Below are 22,484 nucleotides of genomic sequence, written 5' to 3'. Positions count from 1 at the left end.
GAAGTCGCATCACATGATGAATTTGACCTATTATATTATATTTCGCATCTGGCAAGGATTGAACCCAGGACCTCAAGTACTCATACGTGCAGCATCGTTACCGCTGAGCCACACAACCATTTATATACCTCACAATAATAGCAATATATACCAACGCTGTGGTCACATGATAAAAATGCGAAAATTCCTAAGTCCGTAGCTGCAATCAACTTTGTACTGAAAGGATGTGCTGAATCGAGGGTGATGCGCTGAAATTCAGAATCAGCACTCCAATGAAATTAACTACATGCAGTTTCAGTGGAAGTTACTCTGAAACATTCAGCATCAGTGCATTTTCCAATGATTTTCATTAGAACCACTATCCACAGCGTCTGTCTAGCCAACTTGAACGCGATGTGTGAGTGCTACCACTTGATTGACAAGAAGAAGCGTGTCTGTTACTATGTAAGAGGATGACCAAACATTGCTGCAAAGGCACTGTATTTCGTTATCACTAGTATTCACCAATGCATATGTAGGGACAGAGACAATGTACGCAGAGTCATACACTGTGGAACATATCGACAAGGATCAAGTCTACAAGCGGATCGGGAAATAAGTTATCGAGGGGAGAATCAACATTTCTGTTGCTTTATTATATCAGCTAAATGCTTCGCGACTTCCTGGGATATCCCGCAATGCTTCGTGAGACGAGGGATAAGATCTTTCCTTTTCACATGTGAACCCCCTGTAAGCAGCTGCTTCACCTTGCGCATGAATGAAGCGAACAGGTTATCCCCTCCTGTCCATGCTTGCTTCTGCCCATCAGCAGTAGATTGCTTGACGAGGTGACGTATCGTGATGCGTGATTCTTCATAGAGGTCTTTGTGCCTGCTATCCAATCCATTGGCGGCGGTGATGCACGCATGACCAGCGACGTAGATTTGATATCGAGGGAAGATGTCGTGTTCTCTATCCCACCAGTCTTCCATCCTCTGCTCTCTTTCGAGGTTCGTGATCGCAAGAACAATGGGAACCTTCTTCTCGCAGAGAAATTCGTGAAAGAGCCGGTAATTACTCTGAATAGTGGTGGTCATTCTTCCGGCGCGAATGCAGAACAGAAGCAGATCAATGCCGCCTTGCGAGTCCAATTCCTTGATGAGCCTATAGGCGTTTTCGACGGACTCGAGGTATTCTTTGATTCCAAGTTGCGGTTCCTCGAGTCCAAATGTATTGAAAACCTTAAAAGACTCGCCGTTGAATTCGATGTTATAATCTTGCCAGCGCATCGTACAGTGTTGCGTGCCGGAAGATGTGAGCGCTACCTCCTTCCCAGCCATGAGGTTGACGAGGGAGCTTTTGCCTGCCCCAGTCTCCCCAAAGAGCACGATGTTTTTAGTCCTCCTAATTTATCAAAATACGGCGCAAAGCGGCATCTGGTGACCAAGTACATACCTTGCGGGAGGGAGAGTAGTCCCTCTAAAATTCTCCGTCCCATTCTGCGGGCGACAATGCTCGAAAAGGTTGCAGACAGCGTGGTATGACTGTTCGCGACGCTGTCTGACCTCGTCTGTGTCACTTTCATTAATGGTCACCGCGGTAATACAGGCGTGACCAGAAAATTTCATCCCGAGGTCTGAGATCGATTTCTCGTTATCCGTCCACCACTGTTCCATTTCTGGCTTTCGGCCTTCCAGACCTGTAACGACAAGGACGATAGGCACCCCTCCCTTCACTTTGGAGCACAGTAACTTGTAGTTGCGCTCGAGCGCCTGGGCGTCCTTTGAGCCCAGCACGCAGTACATGAGAAGATGAATGCCCCGGTTCGCCTCAAGAGTTTTAAGGAGCTTTTTCAAAGCTATTTGAGCTTGCTCATTGGGGACTGTTCCCTCAGGTCCCTCATCCAAACCTGCAGTCTAGTTGAGTGACGCCCACAAATGGCGGCGAAATACACTGACCGACCGTGTCAAACAGTTGTACCTTTAACGTCTTGTTCTGAGTCACAGCATCATGCTCATATACGGTGGATTCAGTTGTACATCCCTTGGTGTCAGGCGACGTCGGAGACGCTTGCGTCCAAGTGATCAAGTTGACCAAGGAACTTTTACCAGCGCCTGTTTGTCCAAAAATGACAACATTACATGTGTCTGGGCGACGTGAAGCATCCTCGACTCGCCGGTGGTTGCGAACAGCTACACTCTCATCTGAGGTGCGTAACTGACTTCAAGTTAACTTCGTGCTGAAAAAGAGCCAGACACCACATACGGATACAGTAGACAATGTTCTCCCAAGAGACGGCGACATTGAAAAAATCGATCGAAACCAAGGAAAAGGGCACCTTGACTTGCGTTGATGGTGTTTTTGAGTATGGCCAATCTTACCTTTAGTTCCTGATTTGTTAGAATATGACGCGTCCAAGCGTGAGGCTCATTCGAAGACCGGCCCCGACACCTGGATTCAGTGCATGTTCCATGCATGCGAGAAAGGCATTGTGACAGTGGCGAATTGGCTAGTTTCATTGATTATGATTTAAAATGCGCATTGTTCAAGTGATCGGGACACTTCAATTGAGCTGTATATATATAGGATGCAATATTGCCATCTTTGCCTCATAAAGCCATATTTTTCATTTATTTGACGCTTTCTCACACAGCCAATATTAATGCTTAACGTTTGGCTGAAGGATTCGGGTTCTTCCTTCTATCTGCTGGTAGGCAGCGGGCTATACAGCTAAGTACGGACAAAATTCTCCCCGGGAATCGATTGGAGACTACTAATTATACTATGTACGCTTCCCATTAATGCACGACACGCTACTCACGAATCCGATGGAAGATCCAGGGCATGACAAATGCGCCTTCAATGAAGCTTGAAAACTTGACCCTCCTGGACCGTCCCACATCTGTCATTGACTGTCAATGCCTGATGAGAAGGAACGATTCGATTGGTCTGACTAGGGGACACAACTATACTCGGTCCCCGAACCCTGACGTTAACATTCATGGATTCAGAATTATGTAATTTAAAAACTAACTATGCCACCTATCGCAATGCCTTTCTCGCCTTGCATGGAACATGATGCTGAATCTAGGCGTCAGGATCGATCTTCGAATCTGGCGCCTGGAGGCGTTACGTTCCAACGAATCGGTGACTGTAAACAAGACCTACTATCTCTGGCCCGGTGTTGCAAAACTTTTGACCTGTTTTTTATAGCACAACAACTACACAACGTTAAAATGAGCCAAAAACACGAGCAGGTAGGATTCAGTACGTACTGTAATGCTATGAAAAAAAAAATAGAGAAATATGTCAATGCTACGTTGCCAGAGAGAAGCCGGTGCGAAACAGTGTTTGAGCACAGAGTTGCAAAATTTCTCACCCGCAAAGAAGTCGTCGCGTCACACCATGTCACACAGCCGCTTGTACTCTCCGATGCCGTCAAGCACAATTGAGCGAGAATGGGTCCCGAATTGTGTAAGTATTGGCCGAGTTGCCGAGCCGCGATTTATGACTCCGAACACAATCTCACACCTCCTGTCACGTCTTGCATCTCAATGGTACAACATTTGTGTCTCTCAACACCACTTACTTATCACGTCGGAAAAAATTAGAGCGATATTAGAAGGCAATGGGAAACCACTAGTGAAATTCCTGATTTTTTTAGTGCATGTGGTGGCTTCCCTCCGATGGATTGGCGTGGACAGTGCACATTCTCAGCAGTATTTCGCTGCCGCAAGCACTTCTAGTTCATTTTTCGTAGAATAAAAAATATGTACAGTAAGCTATGGATCAAACATCCCCTAGAATCATTGTGCTAAGGAAATAAGTGAAATATGAGTGTGCTACGTCGCGGTTTGCAACTCCGGGCCATTTTGCAACACCGGGCCAGAGATAGTATGGCACTCAAAAACACCGATAACGCCAGTCAAGACAACCTTTCGTTGTTTTCGATCTTTGCAATGTCACCATCCCCTGAGGGAGTCTCGTCCACCGTATGTAGTGTCTGACTTTCCCCCAGCATGAAGTTCACTTGAAGTCAGTTTCCTACCACAGATCAGAGTCCAGCTGACTACAGTGACCATCCAATCGATGGCGCCAAGGTCCCAGAAACAGGCTCTGTCAGTGGTAAGGGTTTCTTGGTCAACTCGACAGCCATGATGCAAACGGTGTCGATGTCCCTCAACGCAATATCGCCGTCTCCTGAGAAAGCACTCTCCACTGTATGTGGTATCCTGCTCATCCTCAGCATGAAGTTAACTTGACGTAAAATCAGATTTCAGCTAGCCATGGTGACCATCCAGTCGAGGATGGTGCCAAGGTTCCAGAAACAGGCGGTATCAGTACTGAGGACTCCTTGGTCAACTCAGTTTCTGTGGCGCAAACAGCGTCATTGCCTTCCGACGCAATGTCGCCGTCTCCTGGGCGTCGATTGTCCACCGTATGTGGTGTCTGGTTTTTCTCAACATGAAGTTAAATTAGAGTCAGGTTTCTATTCCAGACCAGAGCCCACCTGGCTACAGCGACGACCCACCCAAAGACGTTGCAGAAACAGGCACTGCCAGCGGTAAAGGTTCCTCGGTCAATCTAGCCGTTGTGACGCAACCAGCGCCAACGCTCCCTAACGCAACGTCCATAATATCCGTTCATAGTGTCTAGCTCTTCCTCAGCATGAAGTTAACTTGATGTAAATCAGAATTCAGCTGGCCACAGTGGCCATCTACTCGAGGTTGGTGACAGTGTTACACAAGCAGGCACCAGTAAACGTCACCGGCCTGGCTGGTCCAGTATGTCCTACTACTTCAACACAATGTCGCAATCTTTTGGGAGAACATCGTCCACCGTATGTGGTATCTGGCTCTTCCTCAGCATGACGTTAACTCAAAGTCAGTTCGACGCCTCAGCTCAGAATGCGGCTCTCCAAAATCATCGAAGAGTCAAGGATGCCTTGCGTCGCACAGACACATACAATGTTGTCATTTTTGGAGAAACAGGTGTCGGTAAAAGTTCGTTGGTCAACTTGATCGCCAGGACGCAAACGGCTCTGACGTCCCCCGACGCCAAGGGATGTACGACTGAAACCACCGTACACGGGCATAGTGTTGTGACTCAGAACCCAAAGGTACAACTGTTCGACACGCCAGGTCAGTGCAGTTTACCATTCTTCGCAGGTGTCACTGAACTAGACTGCAGGTTTTCATGAGCCCTCTCAGGGGACGGACACCACTACGCAGACGCAGATGGCTTTGAAGTATCTCCTCAAAACTCTCAAGAGGCAGCGGGGCATCCATCTCGTGATATACTGCGCGCAGGGCACAAAGGACGCCTCGTCGCTACAGCGCAACTACAGGTTATTGTACTCCAAAGTGAAGGAAAGAGTTCCTATCGTCCTCGTTGTTACAGGTCTGGAAGGCCAACAGCCAGAAATGGAACAGTGGTGGACGAATAACGAGAAATCCATCTCGGACCTCGGGATGACCTTTGCTGGCCACGCGTGTATTACCGCACTGACCATTAACGACCGTGATACAGATGAGCTTAGGCAGCGCCATGAACAGTCATACCACGCCGTCTGCAAGCTTATCGAGCAGCAGTACCCACAGAATGGGATTGGGGTCCCCACAAGCAGCGAAATTAGTACTATCTCTCCCGCAAGGTACGTACTCGGTCGCCACATGCGCTTTGCGCCATAAATTTTAAATGTCGATCAATTAGGAAGCCTAAAATTATCGTACTCTTTGGGGAGGCAGGTGCGGGCAAAAGCTCACTCGTCAACCTCATGGCAGGGAAGGACATAGCAGTCACATCTCTTAGCATGCAACGATGTACGTTGCACTGGCAGGAGTATGCCATCGAGTTCGATGGGGAGTCCTATAAGGTCTTCGATACCATTGGACTCGAGGAATCGGGACTTGAAATGAACGAGCACCTCGCGGCAGTCGCAAACGCATATACATTCATCAAGAGGTTGGATGCAGAAGGCGGCGTCGACCTCCTTCTGTCCTGCGTTCGCGCCGGCAGATTCACTGCTGCGCTTCATAGCAACTACCGGTTCTTTCATGATTTCCTCTGCCAGAAGAAGGTTCCAATTGTTCTTGCGATCACGAACCTCGAAAGAGAGCAGAGGATGGAGGACTGGTGGGATCGAGAACACGCCATCTTCCCTCGATATCAAATCTACGTCACTGGTCACGCGTGCATCACTGCCGCTAATGGATTGGACGGCAGGCACCGGCAACTTTATGATGATTCGCGCATCACGATCCGCAAACTTATCAGGGACAATATTGCTGGCGAGCACCGTCAAGTATGGGCAGGAGGGAACAATCTGTTCGTGTCGTTGGTGCGTGGGCTGAAGAACCTGGTTGTAAAAAATCAGCGTATCAGAAGGATGAATCTTACTAGTCAACTCACGAAGAGTTGCGGTATGTCTCGAGAAACAGCAGTACGGTTGGCTGATATGATCGAGCAAGGGGAGGTCAACGTAACTACTTGACTTGTATCTTGCGGTGTTCTTCTGTTTGCAGATCGTCCTTGTTGGATACATGACTAGACGTTTCTTGTTCCCGCTCCCTTATCACTGTGTACAGCAAAATCGATTACTTTTGTAACACTCAGATTCCCCTAATAATTTCACTCCCAATTTTGAATGTTCGGGATGGAATGCCTTCGAAGATCAACAAGTCGTTATGGCAGTGACGGATATGACCCTTTACACTTCCTTCAAAATGTCAAAGATCTAACCCATGATCGTGCTGCAAGAAGACAGCTGTAGTTTCTCGGAAACAGCGCACGATCGAGCCACCACAATCGAAGTTCATCACAGACCAAGCAACGGGAGAATACCGGGAGCAGGATCGATTTAACCCTTCTAGTGCCCATCTAGCTTGATTGACTTTATAAACTCTTTCTATAGATTGCAAATGTCTCAGAATGTCTCCCGTATCATGAAACAGGTCACGTGTACCAGAATTTTCGAAAGTCCCACCCAAAATTCGTGGAATTTGAAATTAGCGCCATGATGATAATCTGATATATCAATGACGGAAAACAGGCTTAGAATCTAATCACTGGTGTACATACTCAGATAAAGCAACTACCAGCTGCATGTTGCCGGCAGTCCTCGATTAGAATGTGACGCGTCCAGCAGCCAGATTCGAAGATTAATCCTGGAACCAGGATTCAGCATGTTCCATGCACGCGAGAAAAGCATTGCGATGGATGACGTAGTTTCTGAATTACATCAACGCATTACGGTCAGAGGACCCTGTTGCGCGACGATCCAAACTTGAGCTGTAGTGCTAGTAGTGACTCGTCCCGGGCAATATATTTGAAGATAGATCCCGATGCTTAGATCTAGTAAGTTTCATGCAGGCGAGAAAGCATCTTGCAATACAGATAGGTGGCGTAGTTAGTTCCTGAATCAATTCTGAATGCAACCATGAGGCCTGAGGCCTGAGGATTGTCTCGACTCGTTCCGACGTTTTGGGAATCGCGTTGAAACATGAAAACAAAGTTCCTTCACATTTACCGGCAATGCTCCTAAGAGATTCATATTTTCAGCATCCAGTTTTGTCAAAGCAGGCACACACCTGGTATATCCTGACACACCAAGGTAATGGAGGAGGGGAGGGGTGGCAGGGGAACCAATAGGTAGCCAATTGCAACTCACCTGTATACGACCCTCTATCAGGGAGAGAAAACTAGTGAGACGCTGAACGAAAGCCGCGACGATTATCAAAACGGACAACATTCAATAGCGAGATGCGTAGATACAACACTTAAATTATACCATATACATATTCAAACGGACGAGCATAAGACTGAGGCTGAAGAAGAGAAAAGGCTTCCGTGCGCACTGTGTTCTAGTATGGAATACTAGCTAGTGACGATAAGTAGTGAATATGAAAATGATGAAAATGTGATTATTAACTCTGTTCATGAATTCCCACAATCGAACTCAGAGACAACTCCGAGTCGGAGTCAACTCTCAGAACAAGTCAAACATGCCTTCAAGCCTGACCCGATAGCCTATCCGAGCGTACGTTGTGTTCGTCAATGCAGCAAGGCCTACCCAACTTGATACGACAGAACGACTACCTTCCTTCAATTGGTCTGGCTAAGGGAGACTTCTCGGAATCAGAGAGCCCGAAATTCGAATCCCTGAGGCCTGAGGAGGGTCGGACCAGAATCCTAGCTCATAATGGCTGCATTTAGAATTGATTAGGAAACTAACTACGTCACCTATAGCAATGCCTTTCTCGCATGCATGGACACGCTGAATCCAGTGCCAGGATCGATCTTCGAATCTGGCGCCTGGACGTGTCACGTTCTAACGATTTGGGGAGTACTGATGGCAAGACTGGTGGCACTCAAAAACACCGACAACGCAAATCAAGACACTCTTTTCACTGTTTTCGATATTTCCAATGTCCAAGTCGCTTATTGGGAGAGCATCGCCCACCGTACCCGTATGTGGTGTCTGGCTTTTCATTAGCACGAGTTAACTTGGGGTAAGTTTCCCACCTCAGGTCAAAGTTCATCTGGCCACGGTTACCCTCTACTCGAGGATGGCGTCATTGCTGGAGAGACGCAAATGGTGCCGATACCCCCCGACTCAATGTCATCGCCTGCTCAGGCTGGGACAGCATCGTCCGCCTCAGTCGTATGTAGTGTTTGGCTCTTCCTCAGCATGAATTAACTGGTTTAGGTCCATAACTCAGAACACCTTTCAGCTGGCCATACACCCAATGCTGACACTGTTGGAGATATAGGCGCCCGTAATAATAGCAGGCTCAAACTCTTCCTTAGGGGGCCACTGTCCCTCGACGAAAAGTCAGTCCCACCGCTCAGCTCCTAGTGCAGCTGGCCAAAACGATTATAGATTCGACTTAGCTTCACGTCGCACAGACACATTCAATGTTGTTATTTGTGGAGAAACAGGATCAGGTAAAAGTTCCTTGGTCAACTTGATCGCTGGGACGCAAACGGCGCCGACGTCCTCCGATATCACGGGATGTACAACTGCAACCACCGTATACGAGCACGATGTTGTGACTCAGGATGAGACCGTAAAGGTACAGCTGTTTGACACGGCCGGTCAGTGCAGTTGGCCATTCTTCGTGGGCATCACTGAACTTGAGTACAGGCCTTGGTGAGGACTCTGAGGGAACGGTCCCCAATAAGCTAGCTCAAAATATTTTGAAGAAGCATCTTAAGACTCTTACGAAGAAAGGGGCCATTCACCTTCTCATGTACTGTGTGCAGCGCACGGGCGACATTGGGGCGCTCCAGCGCAACTGCAAGTCATTGCACTCTGCAGTGAAGGGACGAGTTCCTATCATCCTCGTCGTTACAGGCCTGGAAGGCCAGCAGCCAGAAATGGAAGAGTGGTGGACGAATAACGAGAAAACCATCTCAGACCTCGGGATGACCTTTGCTGGCCACGCGTGTATTACCGCGCTGACCATCAACGAGGATGATACAGATGAGCTCAGGCAGCGCCGCGAACAGTCATACCGTGCCGTCTACGACCTTATCAAGCGGCAGTACACGCAGAATGGAATGGGGGTCCCCACTGGCAGCGAGATTACTCCCGCAAGGTACGTAGTTAGCTAGATGCGCTTTGCGCCATATCTGCTAAACGTCGATCAATTAGGAAGCACAAAAATATCGTGCTCTTTGGGGAGGCGGGTGCAGGTAAAAGTTCACTCGTCAACCTCATGGCAGGGTCGGAGATAGCGGTCACGTCGCTTAGCATGCAACGATGTACGTTGGATTGGCAAGAGCACGCCATCGAGTTCGATGGGAAGCCCTATAAGGTCTTCGATACCATTGGACTCGAGGAATCGGGACTGGAAATGAACGAGTACCTCGCGGCAGTCGCAAACGCATATACGTTCATCAAGAGGTTGGATGCAGAAGGCGGCGTCGACCTCCTTCTGTTCTGCGTTCGCGCCGGCAGATTCACTGCTGCGCTTCAGAGCAACTACCGGTTCTTTCACGATTTCCTCTGCCAGAAGAAGGTTCCGATTGTTATTGCGATCACGAACCTCGAAAGAGAGCAGAGGATGGAGGACTGGTGGGACCGAGAACACGCCATCTTCCCCCGATATGAAATACATGTCGCTGGTCATGCGTGCCTTACCGCCGCCAATGGATTGGATGGCAGGCACCAGCAACTTTATGAAGAATCGCGCATCGCGATCCGCAAGCTTGTCAAGGACAATATCGCTGGCGAGCACCGTCAAGTATGGACAGGAGGGAACAATCTGTTTGTGTCGTTGGTGCGTGGGCTGAAGAACCTGATTGTAAAGAATCAGCGTGTGCGAAGGATGAATATTACTGGTCAACTCACAAAGAGTTGCGGTATGTCTCGAGAAACGGCAGTACTGTTGGCTGATATGATTGCGAAAGGAGAGGTCAACGAAACAGCTTGACTTGTGTCTTGTTGTGCACTTCTGCTTGCAGATCGTTTGATGCATGTCATATGTAACTAAATTGTTTCTCATTCCCACCCCCTTATCGTTGATACAAAAATCGATTACTTATGTCTAGCGAGAAGCACCCTAATGATAACTCTCCCAAATGTGCGTGAGTGTAGAAGCAGCATTCCATATGATGAAATTACAGTTCGACGTTCACAACAGCTCAGCAGACTTTGACAACTGGAGTCAATTGACAGCGTGAAGCTAAGTGGAAATGTGCGACTCCGATGAAGGCACCAGGCCACCAGATGTCGTCAGTCTGCAGTTGATAAACAGTTTGTGTGACTGTTCATGTTTCTGGATTTGCTGTTATTTGCGCGTCGAGGCGGTGTTCACTTGAGGACAGAGTGCGCAGGCACAACGTCTGGTTGCTCGGGGTGGAACAGAGAAAATTATTGTCCAGACAATGGGACGCGTTGTGTGGAGGTTAATTGCTGTTTCCGCTGCTTTGCCAGACCCTCGCCTTGTTGCAAGATTCTGCGAAAGTATCATGACTGGTCATGGATGTCGAAAATATAGTGAGAACTCACCGGCAACAACCACATACTCTGGAAAATAGTTCGAAACGATTAAATCGAAACGCTGGGAGAGGGAGTGCAATACTGACAACGGATTGTTACGAACATAACGCAGCAGGGTGCTCCGTCAGTTCGCCATTATACAATAATAATAAAAGTACACCGCACCGCATCGACCTCAAGCTAGCTGAATGAAATCTAGTCAGCCGGTGGTTTATTCCGCCCCTGACACCTCTTTGAGCTCTCGATAAGGTGATCTGGTCTTCACCTTGGCCTGTGTATGCTCACCAACATGTTCTACTGACAGCGGGTATGCGCCATGGCTGTGTAGAGAATCACGCTTTGAGGCTCGAAGGTATTTCACCAACACGTCCGTCAGAATGTAGCAGTAGCAACGATGCAAAGCACGCCCATAAAATCTGATCTTGAAGTGCCAGTGAGTGAGGGCATCCAGGAAATGGACACTCTGGGGCCAAAGTCCGGGGCGGACTCTGGGGCCAGAGTCTGGGGCGCGTGGTTGTTTCAGTCGGAGCTTGAATATCTTGCGGTTGACATATGTACCACATAAGCAAATGTATGGCGGAGCGCTGCACTCAGGTGGGATGATGCGCCCATTGACATCATGGTTCACACATACTTCAAGGTGGCAAGCACGGGAATCAATGAATATTGCTACATAGGGCAAGTATGTAGGTGGCTCAGCACTGACAGATCAAGGTTTGTGCCCACTCAAATGGCCGAAGGTCAACAGTGGTCCAGCCGATGCCAGGAGAAATCGTTTGTAGGGTTTGTGCTATTAGTTGCAAGGCAGCTTCATTGGCCTGGACCTGCGCATAGATTTGCGTGAAATATTGCTGTAGTAGCGAGAGACGACAAGATCTCCCCAAGGAGGCTGCTGTAGATTGGAGTGACGGCAATGCCGATCATGACTTCATGACGAGCCTATAGACATAGGTTTAGCGGCCGTGTGGCATGCGTAGGTTGACGCTACACACAGTAGTATAGTGGACAGTGCTAGTGAGGTGCCAGTTTGCCTCGCGGCAGCCAGTTTGTCAGTAGTGTTCGTCTCAACTAGGGAATATGAATGCTCAAAGATGCAACACGCACAAAGGGGTGACTTACCGACAAGAGCCAACCAAACTCGTTCATTGATGACCGCCTGCATCACGTCCTTGTAGTTCGCAAATATGGTAGGGTCGACTTGGCTCCAGCCCAACCGAGGTCCTGGCGTAGTATTGAATATTGTTGTTGATGGCTACCCATAGTGCAAGTCCAATGGCGTTGTTATCGTGATCGATGAACCAAGCGGCAAGATCGCTTGTTAGTCAGAATATGCTAGTGCAGCCCTAGCCAGTACCTGCAAATAGTACCTGTCATGATGCAAGGCTTCGTGAGCGATGAAATTTAACCTCAGCTGGTCTCTGCCGGACTTGCCGATGGGCCCCATACTCTGGCCCCAGAGTCCGCCCCAGACTTTGGCCCCAGAGTGTCCAATTCCCTGACTTTCTGCAGTGAGTGGTCATTTACTGTTCGGGATTCGGACACTGTTTTGGGAAATTTGCCGCCACCGACGGTGGGAAATTTACGGCATTCCATCGCCTTCGAAGGTCAGCAAGTCGTTCTGGCGGTGACGGATATGGCCCTTCATACTCTCTTCAGCTAGCGCTGAACGCCACTTAACGGTCGAAATGTCAGAGATTCAACCCATGATCGCGCCGCAGGAGGACGGCTCTGGTAGTGTCCCAGAAACAGCGCACGAGCCACCACAGCCGACGCCCATCACAGACCAAGAGGTGGGAGAGTACCGGGAGCAGGATCGATTCCTACCAGTGCGCACTACTACCGTCCGTCTGGCTTGATTTGCTTGCTAACCTTTTCCGATAGATCGCAAATGTCTCCCGTATCATGAAACAGTCCGTTCCACACACTGCTAAAATCGCCAAGGATGCCAAGGAGTGCGTTCAGGAATGTGTTTCAGAGTTCATAAGTTTCATTACTTCTGAGGCCGCTGAGAAATGTCAAATGGAGAAGCGGAAAACCATCGGAGGCGAGGATATTTTGTACGCCATGGTGTCTCTAGGGTTTGAGAACTACGCAGAAACACTGAAGATTCATCTAGCAAAATTGAGACAGGTGCGTATCTTCCGTAACATGCTTGATCATGGTTTAAACTTTAAAACTTGTGCCAGCACCAAGCAGGATCCTCGTCGAACCCGCGACAAGAACATAGAGAAGATTGATTCTACTTTCTTGTACCCTGTACTATTCGTGTACCACTGTATCAACTGCTTTCGCAATGCGTACATTTTGCCTCTAATCATTATGATACTCGTTCAGCCAGTGATTTTGTCTGCTTGCCATGCTCATTGATCGCTCATCAATTGGCCCAACTTGACTTTGGGCACCTGGCAGCATTGCCCCCAAACTCCCGGGCTTAATGTGGTGTCTTGGGCCACATTTCATGAACACGCTGATAGCATATATACACGGCGTCATTTAGAAATTAATACCACGGTTTTCCTTGTCAAACGGTTATCTGAGTCTGAGCCTCTGAGGTGACGGAATAAACGTCTCGGCAAATTCCGTGCCAAACTCCGACACATCATTCTCAACTATACGACAGCGTCAACGACGTCGACGAACACCCTCAAATAACTCCCCATGACTGTAAGTCGCCGTTCTTTTGTCTCTGAACCCTTGATCAAGGATTCCGCCGCTTCCGATATTATTTTTGATGAAAACTGATCGAGTTTGAGATGGATGGAGGTGGCGCATATCCGATGTAGTCAATGGCATTCATTGGTGGAACACCCATGTCATATCGATCGTTGTCTCTCGATGCTCGATTGACTGAAATTCTGATATTCCTATTCAATTCTAGGACTCAACTTTCAAGCGTTTCGTCGAGGTTGGACGAGGTACGATTGTTTTAGACTTGTACCGCGCTGAATGAGCTAAAGTGTCAACAGTGGTCCTTCTCAAATCTGGCCCATCTGAAGGCAAGATCGCTGTCATTGCTGAGATCATAGACCACAACCGGGTGCGTATAATGGTATCATGTGTCAGAAACTCAGCTGATCTCATATTGTCCTGCCAACGTATAGGCAATCATCGATGGCCCAACCACTGGTGTCCCGCGCCAATCCTTCCCCTACTGCCACCTTACCCTCACCCCTCTTACCCTAACAAAACTTCCTCGTGGCGCAGGGTCTGGTGTCATCCGCAAGCAGGTGGAGAAGGAGGGTCTCGTTGCCAAGTGGGAGTCCTCGTCATGGGCTAAGAAGCGTGCTGCCATGGAGAAGAGACGGTCACTGAACGACTTTGAGCGATTCAGCGTGATGGTTGCAAAGAAGCAGCGGAGAGACGTTGTCAGGAAGACCCTGGCAAAAGCTGCATAGAGGATGCTGGCGCTCTATGGATACAAAATATTGGACATCTTGGTAGGATGTCGCGTCGCTGCATGATTCACACTTCTCTTACATCTGTTATGCCTACCATGCCTACCATGATATATGCATGCACCACATCCACGCTATATTGTTAATCATTCGCCGCGAAGTAAGATCTGCTATTATCAACTAGTTGGCTTCTCCTGGGATTGAGTGATACCCCTTTTTGCTCTTTCGACCGTGGCTTCTGCTTCCACCTCTATTAGAGCAGCTGATGCCCAGCTATGAAACCCCCCCTTGTCAAATGCTTCCCTAAGGCGGTTCTCTGCTTCATGCCAATTCCATTCTACAGGTTCAGAAGCAGGGTTTTCCGTCAGTGCGGAATCATTACCGTCTTGGCGAGTTTCAGCTGGACGATATATTCGGTATGAGAGTACGGGTAATTTGGTCAGCACTGCATGGCGCAGACGTTCCGCAAACTCGTTGGTCTATAGGAAAAGTTGCTTGAGTTCCAGAAGGAAACGCATGAGATGCAAAGACTCACATCACGCGCATCGAGAGCTTTCATTACTCCCCAGATAGAAGCTGTCGCGCCCAGTGTCACAATAGCAGTGGCAATACCGAATGCTTTGAGGGTGTACAGAGGACTGTTGAAAAATTGTTCAACATCGTCTTTGTTCGATACGGGTACTTTCGGAGGCGAAGGATGAGCTTGAACCTCCCTCGGGACTGGTTGTGAGGCCCGTCGGAATCGTATTGGGGGAGAATGTGAAGGGAGAGGCAGGGTTGATTGTCCTCGGCCCCTCCGAGGAGGCGCAGTAGCTTCCTGAAGATTCTGAGGAACAACACCGCGCCTATACCATCGTAGCATGACTATTGGTGCTACAAGGGCTACAGACGAAAAGGCTAGCTGTAATTACCAGTACCGTATATAAACTGCGAGTCCATGCAATTGATTTAATGTGACCGGGCCACTCACCAATGTCACTGGAACCCATTTCGGAACTTGGTGATTAGTGCCGAAGATATTTGTTCGTAGAACATCGAACCGTTCTTCCTTTGCATCGTCAGAAGACGTTGTTCGTCGCGTCATTCGCGATGATAAAATATGTCACAAGGCAAGAGAAAGTCTGAGAGAAGGATCACGTGGTGTCATCTCGATTCTTGACATACACATATATTGTACAATTTGTAATTGATAGATCTACATACTTCAACTACTCCTACGAATTTGCACCGAATCATCGCGCTGGCCACGCGCAAACGCTCGAGTTGACTACCATCCAAGGTCATAAGTAACACTCATATTCGCTTGTAGGTGTTCATGATAGCATTCATACATAGCTGCTGAGCAACAATTTTATTTAGTCACGCACTGATTGCATTCACCGACCTATCGTTTTTGGCTCGTCTCATCATTGACAGCTCGGCGCACCATGTCTGATCCACGATTCGCGCGGTTGAAGACCGACCCCCGTTTCCGACGCCCCAAGAAACACAATTCAAAAGTTGTCGTTGATGAGCGGTTTAAAGGAATTTTTGACGAAGACAAGGCGGGAAAGACAAATTCGAAACAAAAGGGCAAAGGAAAGGAAAAACTAGGTGCGTTTCAAGCTTTGTCATTTACTGGTCTTCACCTCGCATTGTGGCTACAGGCAGAGTGGATAAATTCGGTCGTAAAATTTCAGAAACTCATGAGAAGGACAACCTCAGGCGGTTTTATCGGCTGGAACATGAAAATGAAGAGACGGAGCCTCCAACTTCAACGATAACTGACTACGCTCGTGGTGGCGTCCTTATGGAGTCCTCTTCCGAATCAGAGGCAGAAGGCCAGGGTGCAGGTGACTCTGACGATGAGAGCGATGACCCTGGATTTGTCACGTTAGGGAGAGGCCTTGATGAAGAAGGCGAGATCGACCTTGATGAGAGCACCTTTGCCGTTCTGGACGCACAAGCTGCTGCATATGCGAGGACAGCTCCGGAGGACAACAGTAAAGAAGCTACAGAGAAGACCAGAAGACTAGCCGTTGTCAATCTTGATTGGGACCATGTCCGTGCAGCGCATCTGTACAAAATATTTTCGTCACTCGTTTCACCAGCTGCGCCTGCTGCCCTTCCAGCATCTGTGCCAATGCAACCCGACGGCGAGAAGTTTGTCAAGAACACGAGAACCGCAAAGACAACAGTTGCAAGAGGGAAGGTGCTGAGCGTCCGCGTCTATCCAAGCGAGTTCGGGAAAGAGCGTATCGCAAGGGAGGAGAAGGAGGGACCGCCTGTAGAGGTGTTCAAAAAGAAAATAGAAAACGAAGAGGATGTCAATGAACGGACGATTCACGAAACCGGAGACGGAGCGGACTATGACGAAGACGCTCTGAGAAAGTATCAGTTGGAGAGATTACGGTGCGCCATCTCCTCAAATGTTTCTGACGTAGTATTTAACGAAATGCTGATAGGTATTATTACGCAATTGTTGAATGCGATACCGTCGAAGCTGCTGTGCACATCTACAACGAACTCGAAGGTACTGAGCTTGAGCGTTCAGCAAACGTGTTCGATCTCAGTTTTGTTCCCGATGAGATGGCATTCGATGAAGAAAACCGGTGAGTCCACTTTGACATCACACGTGGTCATTCTTTCTGATCAGGGCCATGTACAGCGACGAGGCGACGGATGATCCTGGAACACGATACCGAGCAGTAGAGTTCGTGACAGATGTAGGTGAATTTCACCGTTATTCTTTATTACTCATTCATTTCGCGCTTTTAGGCTCTCCGTCATTCAAAAGTCAAGCTCACTTGGGACGATGATGATCCGGAGCGCAATCACATTACTAGACGACCCCTAAGTAAGAAGGAGATTGAAGAAGCTGACTTCAGGGCTTATATCGCATCCTCATCTTCTGAGTCCGATAATGATCCAGATCCTGTGTCGAAGAAGAAGAGCCAGAAGAACGCCCAAAGAGACAAGCTTCGCACACTACTTCTTGCCGGAGATGATGACGAACTTCCAGAAGGGTGGGGCCGTGATGACGACGCAGGACAACACGACGATGTAGACATGGAGATCACGTTCACCCCTGGTCTCACTGAGGCCCAAAATCCCGAGGACGAGACGACGATGGAGGCTTATCAGAGAAAGATGAGGGAGAAGCGTAAAAAGAGAAAGGAAGAGGTCAAAGCGAAAGCCACGACAGTCGCAGATAATGAAGGAGGGGAACAGGCTAGGAAAAAGGTCTCTTTCGAAGACGACTTCTTCGAGGGTGCAAGTGGGGGTGAAGTTGAGTCCGAGGCAGAGAAGGCATCGAGGCCGGCGAAGCGGGCGTCCAGCATACGGGACGCCGACAAGCCAGCGCCACGCCAAGAGATGAAGTCGGACACCATGGCAGAGAAGAAAGGCAAAAAGAAATGGGGCAAAAAGAAAGCGATTGATAATGACGATGACATCCAGGACGAGTTCGTTATCGACGTCAAAGATGACCGGTTCAAAGCAATCCACGAAGATCATCGATTCGCTATCGATCCCAGCAATCCTCAGTTAGTGCCTGTTGTTTATGTTATCACACGATGCTGATATGTTCACAGCTTCAAAAAGACGAAAAGCATGGTGGCACTTATTGATGAACGAGCTAAGCGCCAAAAAAAGAGTCACCCTGAAGATGAGACAAACGTACGGATCCCCGCAAAGGTGGATGACACCAGCCTCAAGAACCTCGTTGAGAGCGTCAAACGAAAAAGCGCAGCGGCTGATAAGGGCGGATTTGGGAAGCGGCGCAAGCTATAGGTTTGTCCTCGGTCTGTCGGTGAGAGGCATACGACGAGTACTTGGCGTCATGCTGCTTATTCTTATATGGTTGTGGTCATTGCATGGGCATGAAAAGACCGTCAATCTAGGGGGAACAACTTGATCTGCAACAGGGAGTCTCCGTCGATAGAATTCTTATAGAAAACCTCTACTCGTGCTCTTCATCCCAGCGAAGGTCTCAACGGACGACTTCTCTGAATTTTACTTGTTTTGCATCCGCTCATGTTATGCTCATGGATATCTCAGGCAATCCGGTGACAATATAAATCAGATCTGTGCACATTCCATGCAGCGCACTTCCGACGGCTTCCCGGAGGTGTCGAGCGTTGAATCAGCGAGAAATAAGTGCTCTTTACTATACTTCTTCACGGACAAGCCTCTCGAGTTCTTCGTACAAACTCTCGACATGGCTCATGATGGTAACCTCAAAAGTCCGCCATGAGAAAACGAGCGTACTTGTCATCGACTCTCGTATTCAATCCAATGCCGTACTGATGCCTACGCTCCTCTATGATTGCTGCCTTGAAGGGGACGCGCTGATCATTTTTTTGGGCTCCCTCCGTCAGTACTTCAGCAGTCAAAATCAAATGTGTCTCGAGATGCATGATGAGTATAAAATACATGCGTGCCAGCACACGGTTCTAGAATCTAAGTAGATACATGAGCTAGCAGGATAAAATACAGGCCAATGCCGATTGTTTATATACAAATGTACTCGCCAAAATTAGTGCAAATCCAGTGTTCTCTTGCGGAATCATCGACCGAATCGTCCAAAACATCTACAGTCACCCCCATCTAATCATCCACCGTCTCTCCCAGCCCGTCCATTTATCCAAATCCATCTTCTCCACCAAGCTCTACTACATCCCAGCCATCTTCCTCCTCCACAATACGTTCGCTCCTCGTTCTGCCGATGCCAGGTTCTTGCGCTGAACGTCCCGGCCGTATTCGTGCTGCTCGAGCAGGACTAGCGGCAGTAGCTTGGAGGACCTGGGCAAAGTCAAGCGTGAACGATGCAGGGGTTGGAGGCAAGAGGAGCGGGACAGTAGAGTGCGACCGACTGTAATGGGTGATCACAATGTCAATCAGAGAACGTCCATGTTGGTTGACAGAACGAATAAACGACGATGACGAAGCGGGAATAAAGCGCCAGTAACTCACCGCCCAAGTTCTCCGCTACAACATACAGCCCACAAATTACTCAATGCATCACCTGCCTGAGACAACGGAATATCGACACCTTGGGTATGAGCGAGGTAGCATACGTTGTAGAGAAGCATCGCAAGCCCCGTCGTGAACGATTGGTTTTGGCTGTGTGCTGGCCCTTGTTCTGGAGCTTCAGAGTCGGCCAACGAGGTGAGTGGAGTACGGGACGGCGAGGAGGATGGAGAAGATGGTGTAGAGGGAGGATTTGAGGTGAGGTGCAAAGGGTGTTTAGCCGTCCATCTATGACGAGAGAATGGTGAGTGAAAAAGGTCAGTCAGAAATACGATAAGTGACGGAAGTTAACGCACTTTGCCCAGGATTCACTCCCTCGTCCTGCTCCGATCCAAGGCATACCAACACCGAGTCTTCTGCAAGACCACGAAATTTCAAAAGGGAGTTTGATGCCTAGGTAGAAAGTAAGAAGTCCCAGAAAGTGGATGGTATAAGTTATCACGGCGTTGATGTGATCCGGTGGGTATCCTATGATACGTCCTATATAGTCAAATTCTTGGTGTAGTAAGCAATTATAACGTACGTCTAACATCTCCCGGTACTGGAAGAACTAGTCCACCAATAGTCCACTCTCCCCTAGCGCCTGGCCGTCCGCCTACTGCAGGCCGTCCGCCGGATTCGACAACGTGAAAGACCTCCACGAGCTCTTGTACAAGGCCCGAACGTGCTCTAGCAATCGTTTGGCTCAGCACAGAGAGTTCCTGAGACTCCTTGGCAAGCGTTTGCGATTGGGGTGGAAGGAGGCGTGCGGCGTTAAGTGTGCGTCTGCGCTGAGCAAGGGTCTCTCGTAGGGTACGGAGGCGGTCGCGCTCTAGACAGATTAGAACAGTACATATGAGCAAGGGCAAGACACGTACTGCTCTCGCAGTCTCTTCTCACTTTGGCATGATCATCTGCTAATTGATCGAGGCTGTGGTCGGCTCGTGCAATCTTTGCACGAAGGAGACGACCAGGTTCGATAGATTTGAATGCTCGAGACGCACGAGCAATATGCTCAACTTTGTCCGAGGAAAAATGGTGAGTTTGAAGGCGGAAATCGCGTAGACTGTATGTCAGGCAAGGTCAGCGCGGGCTGCATATCATGAAAGGTGTTTTGCGTACTGGTTTTTGAGACAGTTTGCACAATAGTACTGACGTTGTCTCAGCTCACAGTTCTTGCACTCCATCGCATCTTCAGAAGGTTCAAGAAGGGCCCTGTAACGGTATTGAGCTGAAGCTTTGAAGTGGGCGAGCGGCTGCAAAGTACTGGATGACGTAAGTTATTTTTAATAGGTCACCGTAGTCACCCAAATGAAAACTGTTTAGGAACATACTGTTCACCGGCTTCGCTCACCTGAATAGATTTACCGTGCCATCTGTGGCAAAATGGACGAACCAACAAATGGACTACCAGCTGCAGTGGGCGACACTTTTGTTGGTCTAGCCGCTGCTCACTAAAAGATGCCGGCTCTGACTCGGAATCGTTCAATGACAGACGTTGATACTGCTGCCCATTGACAGGTAATAGGTATCGTATAGATTCGATTGTCGTTTTGTGCAGCTATTTGCTCATTCTGGCTAGATCTCGTTCCAGATCGCAGTCACCCTCTTTGCCACTCGTTGTATCGTCCGCTGCATTTAACTATGCTATGTCTCATATTGGATCTGAATCCGACCCGTCATGCTCTCGCAAACCGTCACTGGTATTTCCAGAACGCTCTCGATGCTCTCACCGTAGCCTATCAGCTCAGTCAGTCTCATATAGCATTGTTCGGATTTTTCTGTGTGCCGTTTTCAGCGGTTTGTATTATTTTAACTAACTTACGAAATAGACTTAAGTCAACATTTTGCCTTAGTGTGCTAAATGGGTAGCAAACATCGCAGGACGCTCTGGGACTTGCATTTCCTCTTCAACCTTGGTGTGGGCCATCTTTCTTAGCGCTTAGTATAATTATATACACGTACAGCATGACCTGAGCCCCCGTCTCTTCTCCTTTCCCTCTCAGCCGAACTCCATCGACAGTCCCCATGCCCTTACCCCGTCTTCTCCTACCAACCATTCTACCTGGCACTGAGTCTATCCTCGATCGGTTTCCTTTATCGCACCATCATGGCCTGTGGCGTAGCAAGCCAATCTATCAACCTTGAAGGTAGGTTATTCCGTAATACCTTTGTATCTGTGTTGTGATACTCACGCTCTGTCCTCAGTCATCAGCGGAAAAAAAAAGTTCCCTCCTGGCGCGTATTTGTTGGCATTGACGTATCCATCAATATCGACTCAGGGAGACGCTGGAAATCAGCCAGCAGTGTCTTATCATCCGACGAATCTGTAGCGTGGGGAGATATCCTGACCCTGTAAAATCTATGGAAACTTTCGGACGTGATTCGAGACTGATCTTCGGGTTATATATCATCACAGGCGTCAACTTCATTGTCAGTGGAGATCAGGGCGTTCTATAAGGTCGATCGAACGTTAGGCAGTGAAGAAGCCATCGGAGAACGTCAAAAATCGTTGGATGAGCTCCTCGATCATGGAGATGAGCCATTCGGTGAGTGATTTGCTCTTTATTCATGCATATCTACTAAGATATCATAGAACTGTCCGTCCCACCCGTTCGTGGTGTCTAACCTTCCCTCACGCTGAAGGCCGCTGTTATACATGTTTGCGACAACCAGGACGGTGCACTGCTTGATGTGAGTTGATGCTGGCCTTTGCTGTCAGCTTTTGCTGACTGAATGTCAACTGTAGTCCCTCGTAGACTTCGAGAACGGATGTGGGCCACACACGATTTGCCGAATACATGACGAGCGAGACAGTCTTTCACCTGAACAATGTTGTAGAACATTTGCAGTTGGTTCTGGACCAGTGTCCGGTCGACCATCCTGACCACGCAGCGCCTCTCACCAACCTCGTGTGTGCCCGCCTTCAAGGTTATATTCGAAAGGATCTTCAAGACATTGATACCACCATTATATAGGGATATTGTAAATGGGTTCGGTTAAAAGTATGGTTATGTTACCCCCCAAGGCCCAAAACCAAAAACGTGTGTGTGTTCTATAGAAATTTAGTAACATATAGACAATAAAACTATCAACATAAATGATACATGAACCCT

At 48.5% G+C, this 22,484-nt stretch overlaps 8 protein-coding genes across 8 annotated transcripts; 5 read left to right on the top strand and 3 right to left on the bottom strand.

Moving 5' to 3' along the window:
* Positions 1-614: 614 nt before the first annotated feature.
* DEU56DRAFT_950029 (P-loop containing nucleoside triphosphate hydrolase protein) lies at positions 615-2,283 on the bottom strand (the record flags this gene model as incomplete). Its single annotated transcript, XM_041359116.1, has 4 exons — positions 615-1,383; positions 1,435-1,888; positions 1,938-2,196; positions 2,245-2,283. The coding sequence occupies 4 exons, from the start codon at positions 2,281-2,283 to the stop codon at positions 615-617; spliced, it is 1,521 nt and encodes a 506-aa protein (XP_041207407.1).
* A 3,421-nt stretch (positions 2,284-5,704) lies between these two features.
* Positions 5,705-6,472, top strand: DEU56DRAFT_738483 (P-loop containing nucleoside triphosphate hydrolase protein; the record flags this gene model as incomplete). Its single annotated transcript, XM_041348662.1, has 1 exon — positions 5,705-6,472. A coding segment is annotated over one exon (768 nt), but the record flags the coding sequence as incomplete, so codon positions are not given.
* A 1,474-nt stretch (positions 6,473-7,946) lies between these two features.
* DEU56DRAFT_809202 (P-loop containing nucleoside triphosphate hydrolase protein) lies at positions 7,947-10,486 on the top strand. Its single transcript, XM_041353465.1, has 6 exons — positions 7,947-8,447; positions 8,495-8,641; positions 8,687-8,811; positions 8,861-9,075; positions 9,125-9,578; positions 9,635-10,486. Exons 1-6 carry the CDS (start codon positions 8,406-8,408, stop codon positions 10,413-10,415), a joined length of 1,764 nt encoding a protein of 587 aa, XP_041207405.1. The 5' UTR covers positions 7,947-8,405; the 3' UTR covers positions 10,416-10,486.
* Positions 10,487-12,317: 1,831 nt separating this feature from the next.
* DEU56DRAFT_809182 (histone-fold-containing protein) lies at positions 12,318-13,514 on the top strand. The gene is made up of 4 exons (XM_041353464.1): positions 12,318-12,588; positions 12,641-12,810; positions 12,866-13,114; positions 13,171-13,514. The coding sequence occupies exons 2-4, from the start codon at positions 12,670-12,672 to the stop codon at positions 13,219-13,221; spliced, it is 441 nt and encodes a 146-aa protein (XP_041207404.1). The 5' UTR covers positions 12,318-12,588; positions 12,641-12,669; the 3' UTR covers positions 13,222-13,514.
* DEU56DRAFT_809178 (ribosomal protein L14-domain-containing protein) lies at positions 13,515-14,531 on the top strand. Its single transcript, XM_041353463.1, has 4 exons — positions 13,515-13,648; positions 13,863-13,899; positions 13,951-14,021; positions 14,086-14,531. Exons 1-4 carry the CDS (start codon positions 13,643-13,645, stop codon positions 14,377-14,379), a joined length of 408 nt encoding a protein of 135 aa, XP_041207403.1. The 5' UTR covers positions 13,515-13,642; the 3' UTR covers positions 14,380-14,531.
* DEU56DRAFT_809177 (uncharacterized protein) lies at positions 14,532-15,505 on the bottom strand. The gene is made up of 3 exons (XM_041353462.1): positions 15,350-15,505; positions 14,915-15,280; positions 14,532-14,858 (listed from the first exon to the last, which is right to left on the bottom strand). The coding sequence occupies exons 1-3, from the start codon at positions 15,461-15,463 to the stop codon at positions 14,556-14,558; spliced, it is 783 nt and encodes a 260-aa protein (XP_041207402.1). The 5' UTR covers positions 15,464-15,505; the 3' UTR covers positions 14,532-14,555.
* A 39-nt stretch (positions 15,506-15,544) lies between these two features.
* DEU56DRAFT_809174 (uncharacterized protein) lies at positions 15,545-18,450 on the top strand. Its single transcript, XM_041353461.1, has 7 exons — positions 15,545-15,684; positions 15,739-15,972; positions 16,026-16,770; positions 16,824-16,970; positions 17,027-17,084; positions 17,137-17,903; positions 17,952-18,450. Exons 2-7 carry the CDS (start codon positions 15,807-15,809, stop codon positions 18,148-18,150), a joined length of 2,082 nt encoding a protein of 693 aa, XP_041207401.1. The 5' UTR covers positions 15,545-15,684; positions 15,739-15,806; the 3' UTR covers positions 18,151-18,450.
* A 542-nt stretch (positions 18,451-18,992) lies between these two features.
* DEU56DRAFT_809167 (UV radiation resistance protein and autophagy-related subunit 14-domain-containing protein) lies at positions 18,993-20,624 on the bottom strand. The gene is made up of 6 exons (XM_041353460.1): positions 20,491-20,624; positions 20,247-20,434; positions 19,913-20,200; positions 19,686-19,857; positions 19,333-19,617; positions 18,993-19,231 (listed from the first exon to the last, which is right to left on the bottom strand). The coding sequence occupies exons 1-6, from the start codon at positions 20,553-20,555 to the stop codon at positions 19,000-19,002; spliced, it is 1,230 nt and encodes a 409-aa protein (XP_041207400.1). The 5' UTR covers positions 20,556-20,624; the 3' UTR covers positions 18,993-18,999.
* Positions 20,625-22,484: the final 1,860 nt, after the last annotated feature.

The sequence above is a fragment of the Suillus clintonianus genome (genome assembly GCF_016758775.1).
Source record: "Suillus clintonianus strain FC179 chromosome Unknown DEU56scaffold_45, whole genome shotgun sequence".
Classification (NCBI taxonomy): domain Eukaryota; kingdom Fungi; phylum Basidiomycota; class Agaricomycetes; order Boletales; family Suillaceae; genus Suillus; species Suillus clintonianus.
The sequence above is the reverse complement of the archived record's forward strand: the minus strand, read 5'-3'. Positions and strand labels throughout refer to the sequence as shown.

What these genes read in the sequence shown, in the direction of transcription:
- DEU56DRAFT_809202 (XM_041353465.1), top strand. Translation starts at nt 8,406, where the DNA reads ATGTCCAAGTCGCTTATTGGGAGAGCATCGCCCACCGTACCC. An exon ending in CAGCATCGTCCGCCTCAGTC is followed by an intron (nt 8,642 to 8,686) that starts GTATGTAGTGTT and finishes TAACTGGTTTAG; the next exon opens with GTCCATAACTCAGAACACCT. An exon ending in AGCGAGATTACTCCCGCAAG is followed by an intron (nt 9,579 to 9,634) that starts GTACGTAGTTAG and finishes TCGATCAATTAG; the next exon opens with GAAGCACAAAAATATCGTGC.
- DEU56DRAFT_809182 (XM_041353464.1), top strand. Translation starts at nt 12,670, where the DNA reads ATGTCAGAGATTCAACCCATGATCGCGCCGCAGGAGGACGGCTCTGGT. An exon ending in AGCAGGATCGATTCCTACCA is followed by an intron (nt 12,811 to 12,865) that starts GTGCGCACTACT and finishes CTTTTCCGATAG; the next exon opens with ATCGCAAATGTCTCCCGTAT. An exon ending in ATCTAGCAAAATTGAGACAG is followed by an intron (nt 13,115 to 13,170) that starts GTGCGTATCTTC and finishes AACTTGTGCCAG; the next exon opens with CACCAAGCAGGATCCTCGTC.
- DEU56DRAFT_809178 (XM_041353463.1), top strand. An exon ending in TTTCGTCGAGGTTGGACGAG is followed by an intron (nt 13,900 to 13,950) that starts GTACGATTGTTT and finishes AAGTGTCAACAG; the next exon opens with TGGTCCTTCTCAAATCTGGC. An exon ending in AGATCATAGACCACAACCGG is followed by an intron (nt 14,022 to 14,085) that starts GTGCGTATAATG and finishes GCCAACGTATAG; the next exon opens with GCAATCATCGATGGCCCAAC.
- DEU56DRAFT_809177 (XM_041353462.1), bottom strand. Translation starts at nt 15,463, where the DNA reads ATGACGCGACGAACAACGTCTTCTGACGATGCAAAGGAAGAACGGTTC. An exon ending in AATGGGTTCCAGTGACATTG is followed by an intron (nt 15,281 to 15,349) that starts GTGAGTGGCCCG and finishes TGGTAATTACAG; the next exon opens with CTAGCCTTTTCGTCTGTAGC. An exon ending in AAGCTCTCGATGCGCGTGAT is followed by an intron (nt 14,859 to 14,914) that starts GTGAGTCTTTGC and finishes CTTTTCCTATAG; the next exon opens with ACCAACGAGTTTGCGGAACG.
- DEU56DRAFT_809174 (XM_041353461.1), top strand. Translation starts at nt 15,807, where the DNA reads ATGTCTGATCCACGATTCGCGCGGTTGAAGACCGACCCCCGTTTCCGA. An exon ending in CAAAGGAAAGGAAAAACTAG is followed by an intron (nt 15,973 to 16,025) that starts GTGCGTTTCAAG and finishes TTGTGGCTACAG; the next exon opens with GCAGAGTGGATAAATTCGGT. An exon ending in TATCAGTTGGAGAGATTACG is followed by an intron (nt 16,771 to 16,823) that starts GTGCGCCATCTC and finishes AAATGCTGATAG; the next exon opens with GTATTATTACGCAATTGTTG.
- DEU56DRAFT_809167 (XM_041353460.1), bottom strand. Translation starts at nt 20,555, where the DNA reads ATGGAGTGCAAGAACTGTGAGCTGAGACAACGTCAGTACTATTGTGCA. An exon ending in GAGAAGAGACTGCGAGAGCA is followed by an intron (nt 20,201 to 20,246) that starts GTACGTGTCTTG and finishes TAATCTGTCTAG; the next exon opens with AGCGCGACCGCCTCCGTACC. An exon ending in GGGAGTGAATCCTGGGCAAA is followed by an intron (nt 19,618 to 19,685) that starts GTGCGTTAACTT and finishes CTCTCGTCATAG; the next exon opens with ATGGACGGCTAAACACCCTT.